The 9,688-nt window shown below is 40.2% G+C and overlaps 1 protein-coding gene across 1 annotated transcript in view; it reads right to left on the bottom strand.

The window, feature by feature from the left end:
• Nucleotides 1-4,726: 4,726 nt before the first annotated feature.
• The window catches only part of rhoua (ras homolog family member Ua), a 7,473-nt gene continuing 2,511 nt past the window's right edge, over nucleotides 4,727-9,688 (bottom strand). The window contains exons 3-4 of the mRNA XM_031846525.1: nucleotides 9,428-9,616; nucleotides 4,727-9,104 (exon numbers count right to left, since the gene is read on the bottom strand). Coding sequence (XP_031702385.1) covers nucleotides 8,820-9,104; nucleotides 9,428-9,616 — 474 coding nt within the window. The 3' untranslated portion in view covers nucleotides 4,727-8,819. The remainder of the gene's footprint in view (nucleotides 9,105-9,427; nucleotides 9,617-9,688) is intronic.

Genomic DNA, 9,688 nt, shown 5'->3' with positions numbered 1-9,688 from the left:
CATGACCAGTCGACCGCTCATGGCAGTTGACTAAAACTAGTCCACATGGATTCAAATTCACTTTGTCTCTCATTACTCATAATGTGTACTGCTACTTCAGAGAAAAAAACATTGGAGTATTACATTTACCAGACAGACAAATTTTACAGATTCAGATTTGACAAAATATAACAATTGAAATATGAAGCATTATTATTCACTATCCAGCATCTTATTAGAATTAAAAGTCCCACCTTGAACAGGCACTGCTCCGATAATGCCTCTCTTTCACTCTTTACTTGAAATAAAAAAGAATAATAATAATTCAGGACTTTTACAATGCTGTATTGTGGTATCAATAGATTTATGATTCATATATATATATTTTTACTATTAACTAAGCCATACACAATATTCGGAGCATATGATTCAGTCAGTGTCGGCAGGGTTTACCTCCTCACATAGCTCAACATGGCGACTAGCAGCTAACGGTGCCAACAGCAAGAACAGCGCAAACAACAGCAACAATGCTGACGGAGATAAAAGTGCTAACCCTGGGGAGGAACCCCACAGTGGCCGTTACTCCTCCGCAAATACGTGGTGAGTTTGGACTGTGTTATTAACGGTAACTTCACCGCATGTGTGAGCACTTTACACGTTATTAGTGTAAAGTGTAGGTTAGTGAGGCCAAAACGTACACAGTTTGAGATGCAGAGGCAGAGTGGTTCTGTTCATGTAGGCTGTCCACTCGTCCTCGTTGACTCCAGTCCGGTTGTATCGTTACCCAGCATCCATGTAGTGTTGGGTCCATCCAACGACGCGCTCGAGCTTTCAGAGGCCTGAAGCTCCGCCCCCACTGGACAAGTGTCTGGTTTCCAAATGCACTCCAGTGTGAAGTAAACAGTTGTTGAGTAATGCAAAGGACATACACACAGACATACAGAGATGCCTTGCTTTATATAGATTATTGTTAAATCCAGTGACCGCTCATTATTCCCATCATAGCTCTGTCCACCTGTGCAGAGGTCTAATCAGCCAGAATAAGTGAAAACACCTGTGTGGGTTTGCAAGCTTAACAACTAATTTAAACAAAACCGTGTCAACTGTTAAGTTGTGACCACCAGTATTCTTGAAAATAAAATTAGAGGCCTTCAACTGTTTCAGGCGGTAAGAATGTTTTTGGCATATTTTCTGTGTGGAGTTATTTTAGTTATTCTAAGAAACCCTAATATAGCAGCTGGGAGGTGATCATATTATCTGAGAAATGTTGTAGATAAATAAATATTGTACCTTACTCTGCTTAGCACATGTTCCAAAGAGACATTTGACATGTTATGTGTATTCATTAGTACAGAGATGGGATCGGGATGTGAAAAATGTACGTGGTGTTATCTGCAGTAATGTGCTGATGAAAACGCAGTGGTCAGCTGTTGTTAGCAGTCCACAGGAAAGATGTATGTGGAGAGGCGGAGAGGCGAGGGGAGCTGTGGGGGTGTACACTGTGTGTGTCACACTGTTTCTCAACTGTGTAAATGCCACATGACACACACTCTGTGAACTTTGAACACATGCAAACACACACGCATATATGTCGTCACCAGGTTATTCAAATAGACAACCTCTAGAGATGAAGAGCGAGAGGTGGCGTGATGAGCAAGATGAAGGACAGAGAGAGAGAGAGAGAGAGAGAGAGAGAGAGAGAGACCTAGTGAGATAAAGAGAGTGTGTTTCACAGAAAAATACAGAAAAATAAACAAAAAGTGACAAGCAAAGGAAGGAAAAGAGTGTGTTTGCACAACAGTAAAAGTTGAGACAGAGATAAAGCACACTCAGTAAAGATTACAGTGTGTGTCAGTCTGTTTGAATCTGTTCAGGGAGCTTTGTCGGTGAACTTATATTAACACATTGTGGGTAAAGAAATCTGTTAACTCTGTCACAATTTCAGGACTCACCTCCCCATTTAGGTTTAAGACTAAGAATTAACAGAGCAGCAATTGCCTGAGGGGTGGTCCGGTCACTGTTCCCTCAAGGTGACACAGAACTTGGTGTCTTGTTGAGTCTTTTCCTGGTGCAGTGCCATGAGCCAAATAGTCTTTATTTTGGGTCACTTATTTTTTCTTTCACTTGTTCAGGCAACAGAGAATCCTAAATATACAGTATAATAATCCTTTTTTTTTTTTTAATCAGATGTTTAGACTGCTTTGTTGTTGTTAAAAACAACACTGGCTCTGTTCTACTCAAGTGTCACAGGGAACCACCATGTAACAATACCAAGACTCTGAAACTGAAAACATTTTTTGTCAAAAATCCAATGTGTCACAACTTAAACTTGTCAAAGTGCAGGTATGGTTTCATTGTGTAGTGGCTGCACTAAATGTTTAAGTTAGACGTAGTGATGAATAAACAGAAAGGGTTTGAATGTTACTCAATCTAAAGAACTATTTCACTTTTCACAGATGTTAAAGGTTGGACATCTGAGGATCAAACTGCTGCGTCTAAAAAAACTCCAGACCCAAAAATCTGCTTCCCAGACTGATTAATGTAGCAGCAGGAGTTTCTGAGGTTGTGATCATCTGTGAAGTTTTGTGTCTCTTTCTGTCACTGAGTCACTTTCTATAAGATCATTTTCTCTCTCCTCCTTCCCGTCTGTCACCCCCTCTAACACTTTTTTCTTCACTTTCTCTTAACCACTGTCTCTTTTATGAGTACACACTCACACACTCTCTCTCTCTCTCTCTCTCTCTCTCACACACACACACCACACCCACACACACACACCCACACACACACACCCACACACACACAGAGCAGCTGTCTACACTTACATTGATTGGGTTTATAGCTTGTTAGGAAAGTGGAGATTGTATTTCAGCTCTGCTCATTAAGAGTCAGCACTGATGTCACTCTGGCCCCTCTTTATGTTATGTAACACACACACACACACACACACACACACTGAGACAGAGAGAGAGGCTATAAAATTATAAAATGGGCTGGAACTGAGCCTCAGACCGCCTTGCGTACTGGCAGCTTTCTGTGTATATGTGCACATGTGACTGTAACATTTCGCAATAAGAAGTTAAACATAAATATACTGAATGCTGCAGTAATAGTTTATGTCCCTTTGTAAACCTGTGTTTCCTGCCTTGTTTCTCCATGTGTGAATACCACCACTATAATAAAACACCTGTCTGATTGAGTAAATATGTTTGGGTAATAATGCTGCAAAGTGATAGATCACTGGATAATGCCGTGAAGTGGTTTTTACACAATTATAAGTCTGGAAAGGACAAAAATCAACTGATATGCATCTAAACACACGATGTCGCAATGTTTGTGTTTCTAAAAAAGAACAAGACTTGAACAACATGGTATGTTGAACATGGTGCAAACACATGAGAAGAGCTTTAGAAACTATTTTGAACTAATACCGCAAACATTTTAGGGCCCGATTTTATTTAATGATGTTGGCAGCGGCTCCAGAAATCTACTGATTTCAACTTTCATATCAGTGCTAAATGTGTTTACAGATGTTAAATTTGTTGTATCAACATCTGCTCAGTTTGTGAGGTTTTATGACATGGTTCATTAAGAGAACCGATAAGATCTACAACCTATTTAGATGCACATTGTATTAAATTATGCCTAAATATTGAATTATTTTCTGTTTTTATATCATCATTTGTTAGAGGCCTTGTGAGGTTTGCAAATAAAAAGCATCAAATAAAAGCTGAAAATCTGCTGACTAGAGACCAAGACGATAAAATATAATAATGCACACCATTTACAGACTTTCTGGTGTTGTTTTCCCAGCAGATTTCCAATTCAAGATAATTAGATTTTGGAAGAAAATGATTGGAAAACAAGCCATGTATCGGTAGTGTTTGTAAGGACCTGGCACTGCTTGAGTCGTAGAGCAGATAATCTAACCAGAACAAAGTTGGCCTTCTCACTATGTACTAACTCTCTGTTGTCAGGTAGAGCAAAGCAGTTTGTTTCCCAGACAGAGTTACCCCCCACACACACTCACACACTCACACACTGCCTCCAAGAACAGAGACATGCCACTAACAAAATGTCACATGACAGCCTTCAAAATAAAGCTCTTGCATAACCACGAGGGCCTGGAAGCTGCTTGAAGAGTCTGTTTACAATGATCTAGTCTGAAGTTGGATGACTTTCTGTGGGCGTCTGTGGTGTGTCTGTGGTGTGTCTGTGTGTGTGTGTGTGTGCGTGTGTGTGTGTGTGTGTGCGTGTGTGTGTGTGTGTGTGTGTGTGTGTGTGTGTGTGTGTGTGTCTGGTAGTATGGGTGTGTGTCCATGCCCCAAAGCATCGCTCTCATCTTATCCCCTCTCTTCTGATGTGCATCAGCTGAGCACAGCATTGTTATTGCACTCGGTTATCACAAAGTGCACAGTACAATTCCAAAACATTACTTCAGCCACAACAACGTGAAAAAAACAAGTTCAAAGTTCACAACGTCGCTGAAAATAGGGTGTTGAGGGCCTGTTTTATGTACATTTATTTGCTACTGACCATCCTGACTGTTATTTTAAAGTCTCTTTCTGGTCAAATTTGTGAAATCGTGTTTGTGAGGAGACACACAAACTCCATATCTAAAAACAAAAACAAAAATTCTCATATGCAGCCTGTGGGCTCTCACAAGAAGTTGTAATTAAACACACACACACACATTCCCAGTCCCACCGCTGAGCACCAAGCCTCAAAATCAACAAAACACAGCATGTGTTATACCAAATATTCTTTATTTCTCAGGGTATAAAACGTCTGTACAAACACGTCTTTCTTTGACTGACGTCCTCGGTTAAACAGATAATTCAGTGTGACCAGATTGCAGCAGCGTGCTCTCTGTTCAAATGTTTTTACATGCAGAAGAAATGATGTTTCACACAGGCTGAGTGGGGTGAGAAGCCCATGTGAGTAAGCTCAGATGTGCTTTAGGGGGTATCAACTTCAATAAAACAATGAAATCTCAAGAATGAACCATTCTGTCTGCTTCCCCAGGCTGTCTGCTTTGGTTTAAACTCACTGGACTTTATACGGGATACTGTTGTGTATTCAATGTGTGGGAATTAAGTGTCAAGTACAGTCTATAAAAAATGGATTTGCCTCCAGTAATCCGAGGTCATTCACATACAGACATTGTTTCATTTTGTATTTGGTTTGTAAATTCCAACACCAAATGAATCACAATAGCTGAAGTCAGCCATTACAGTCATACTCATATTTTCTAATCCACATACAGACTTTGCACCTGTCCCAAAAACAGAGCATTAGCACTTCTGTCTAACCTTCAACAAAACACAGACTTTGCAGCACAATACTCTGCCTACCTAGTGGACGGTCACCCTCATGTCTCTTCTCTGACTCTCTTTAAACACAGTAGTTCACTTTCAGACACCCATCTGTTCAACATAGCAAAGCCGTTCATCTGTCATACTGGACACATACACTGCTGTGGATCAACCAGCCTGGTCTAGGTCTTGACAAGCAGTTAAAAAAAACTTTAAAGCGAAACTATGTCATTCTTGAAAGAAGAAATAACACAATTTTAGTCTTACAAATGAAAAGATTAATTCATTAGAATAGAAAAGCACAATTTTTCAAATGCTTCAGCCTTACTTGGTCTGGTATGACCTGTAGCTTTGGCTAACTTCAGTTAGAAACGTATGACTCTGCATACGCATGCAAGGAATTTGACTCCGGTCTTTCCGTTGTTTTAAAGTATTTAAACAGGAATAAACTAACACAACACAACAGGTTTATATTTGTCTCTAAATAAAACCAGGCCCAAACCACATGCAGTACGCAAACAAACTCACTGTGATGAGAAACTCATGTGCTCTCTATAAATTATACATGTAAGTAGGTAAAACGGATCAGACCTGACAGAGGAAATGCCAGCTGTCATAAGGGTCTGTGTGACCTTTACCCTACTTAAATCCAACATCAGCCAAGACTGCACATAAACAGCAAGACAAGCAACTTATTATGCCTTTTTTTTTCCGAAAGCAAGAAACAATGCATTTGCTATCATGAGTAAAACATCGAGACACAGTGAACCCATTCAGTCGCAGTTGTAACGTCTTCAGCAGAAAACTACCAAACAGCTCCAGAAAAGCATTGTCTGCAAATCTGGAGTCTTAGTTTTACACTCAGGCCTAAAATGAACATTTCGAGTTGAGATACATTTTAGATTAAGTTGTTAGTTCTCTTCTAGAGAACAGTACTGTATGTATTAGTATTTAACTTGTGGCTAAATCATCAGGTCCGTTTGGGTTATAGGACATTTTTGCAGAAAGGTGCGGTAGGAACCAAACTTTGGTGCCGATATCAAGCTGCAGTTGTGTTTAGTGTCTTGGGACACTTAGTAGTGCATAATAAAAATCTTTAAAAGAGAGCAGTAAACAAATGGGAGAAAATATTCCACACAAGTCGATTGTACAAATCCTCTCCTATGGTCATGTTCTGGCGGTCTCATCTCACTTTGCAATAACTAGACGGAAAACACTGCATGAATGCCAAACTGTGAACATTTGTTCAATTTTAACAGAACATATTTTCTTCTGAGCGCAGTTAAATTTAAAAGGACTTATTGTTTGTTGAATTTCAAGGCACATCACTGATCACTCCATTTAGCACCAGTAGAGAAGTGACTTTGAACCACACTCTAGAAAAATGTGAAAGTGAACAAAATGGAAAACAGATTGGAGACACTTGTCTTATATTGCAAAGTTTACAGGATTTTGTCAAAATAAATGTTGTTGTGAAAGGTTTAGCTTGTCCCTAGATTTCTATCTAGACAGGGGTTTCGGTCCGAGTTTAGATCGTCCCAGGGTTAAGAAATGTTAGAGTGAAAATTATTTTCTGTGCTTGATCCATATGAAAGCTTATGATGCACACTAAATAATGGCAGATCTGCCTTGAATCCATTACAGACTGCAACCTGGTTGCACCCTTTTCCTTTCTGCTGCAGTGGCTCTAAAACAAAGAGCCATTCAGATGAAGCCACTGTAGAGAAATAGTTTTAGATTATTGGGTTTTGTTGTCGTTTTAGTATCTACAATGTACAAAGGAAGGTGTGGCAGCTGACTGTTGGACATCCACACATTTTGTGTTTTAGTTTTAGTTTTTATTTCTGCTTTACAACATATGAAACTTTATATATTGGAGAGAGAAGAGGCTGCAGAACTAACAGAGCATACAAGATATAGGACGGACTAAGGGTGTCTAGTATTAAAGCATTATGGATGCAGAATGATAGAATTGATCAATGGTTACAACTGTAATAATAACGCAGAGCAACAGACATGATGAATCTAACTATCGTTCATAATTACTAAGAACAGAGTTCACTGAATATGTACATAGTTCTAACTTCACAGTCTTAGATACACGATTACATTGATAAGCTGAGAAATAAAAACCCATATATTTTTTCTGAGTTATTTTCTGGCTACAAACAGCAGACTTCATTTTATAACTTAAACCCATGCAAAGAGCACTTGGTTGATCTAATTCACACCTACAGTCAGGCTGTTTAAGTGTCTATTCGCCTGCCTGGCAACTTACTGGTTACTGGTTGGCAGTCTACAGTCCACCACCACCACAGAACACTTATATTGTTTAACCAAACCACATTAATAAGGCGCAGACTGTAGAGTCCTTCAGCACTAATGTAGGATAGGTGAGGATGATGAATGACCACGTTTTACCCTCACAGGGAAAAAGACATCAGCATTAGTTATTTTCAAGATATAAGGTACAATATGAGCCGCACACCTCAGCCTCACCAAACGTATTCACTGTCTGGCTGTGTCAGCAGACAGTGAATACGTTTGGTGGTGTTTGGTATTCAACAGTGGCAGGACGTGAAAAAAACGCACGAAAAATCAAGCCAGACATAATTCCATGACAAGTTCAGATTGAGACTAAAATAACAGGTAAACCATGACCCAGGCTTCAGATTAGGTTTATCAGCTGCACCGTGGTAAACTGAGCATGTGACCAATGATTAGCTGTAAAGTCTTTCATTAGAGCAACAATGATCCCAGTTCTAACAAGAAGTTCTGAAAATAAACCACGGGCTGGATTTGTTGACGGATTTCTGACTTCAATCATGGCTGTTGATCATGTCCGAAAATACAAAACTACTTCTTCTTTTCATGTAAATAATGTAAATAAGGACAAATTTCAGTCAGCAGTTCTTTCTAATCATGAGGAAGTTTGGATGCAGTTTCAGTGAGTCAAGCTCCGTTTCAGGCTACATGACAAGCATACATAAATCCATATCAGGTCGGGAAGGTTATTACGAGAACACCAGACTAAACACTATTCCATTATATGTGTTAACCATGGACAACACTTTTTCTTGTTCAAGTCTAGACCGGTCTCATCATAAGCAACATTGTCACTTCCAACATGACATGGAGAGGGTCTCCTGCTAGTCCCAGTACATACCAGTTTAATTCCAGGAGAGGCAGGAGCACCTGCTCCTTCAGATGGATCATACTGGACACAGACTAAGATAGAAACCAGGTTAGAAAAAAGGTCTGTCAGGACTGCTATTTTTTCAGAGCAGGTTTTGTTAGAACCAGGCTGGGATTAGTTGTAAATCTCTTCCATGATAAGACTAAAACACAAAAAGTCAAAAAAAGTAGATCCGTGACAGTCTTACTTTGGTTCACAGCAACGGTCCAGTCAAGGTCCTGCTCAACATCAGGCTCCATCAGAGAGAAACCCAAACTGAAAGCTAGTCCAGGCAGAACCCAAACCCAGCTGAAGTCAACAGAGGATCAGAGTCTTACACCCAAACTGCTCTAGGCCACACAGCAGTACCTTTTCCACCATGACTTGGACAGACTCTTCATCTTGTCTGGTGTCTGCCTTTGCTTTTTTCTATGTTTCTGTTTCCCTCTTGGGTGCTTATGGGAGCTGTAGTTCTGCAGGCTGGCCAGTATGGCCGTGTCAAACACTTCTTTCAAATTCTTTTGGGTCAGGGAAGAGCACTCCATGTAGGACACAGCTCCAATCTCCATTGCACAGTCTCGGGCATCTGCTGGGTCCACAGGTCGCTCCCGGTACTTAGCCAGGTCAATGAGGATCTAAAGAGAAAATGTTAATATACCTTTGTAGATATTGTATCTGCTGATTTATTAGTCAAGGACACTGGGAAGATTATTTTGGTAAGAATCCTACAAGGGTTTTTTATATGTCAGATTTGCTGCAAATGTTCTTATTAAAAAGGAAAAGCACAGCTGTTATTGATAACAGTAAAAGGCCTGTTTAAGTTGTGTAATTCATTGGTAAAATTGTCATTTTGATCATAAAGACGTGTAGCCTCTATTTAATGCTAGTGGGTATTTGTTTCACATTTGTCAGAATTAAGGGGTTATTTCTTTTTGGCGTAAGTCAGATTCTACTCCACCTTGACATCTTCTCGGAGGTCACACTGCGTCCCAACGAGGACGAGCGGAGCGAAGGGTGCGTGTCTCCGGATCTCTGGAATCCACTTCTCAGGAACATTCTGGAAGGAGGCGGGACTGACCACGCTGAAGCACAGCAGGAACACATCTGCACTGGTGTAGCACAGAGGCCGCAGCTTGTCAAACTCATCCTGGGAAGATCAAGAGAGAGAGAGGGAGAGAGAGAGAGAGAGAGAGAGAGAGAGAGAGAGAGAGAGAGAGAG

The sequence above is a fragment of the Anarrhichthys ocellatus genome, unplaced genomic scaffold (genome assembly GCF_004355925.1).
Source record: "Anarrhichthys ocellatus isolate YVR2014 unplaced genomic scaffold, GSC_Weel_1.0 scaffold6, whole genome shotgun sequence".
Taxonomy (NCBI): domain Eukaryota; kingdom Metazoa; phylum Chordata; class Actinopteri; order Perciformes; family Anarhichadidae; genus Anarrhichthys; species Anarrhichthys ocellatus.
Note: the sequence above shows the minus strand (reverse complement) of the source record. Positions and strands in the feature narration are given on the sequence as shown.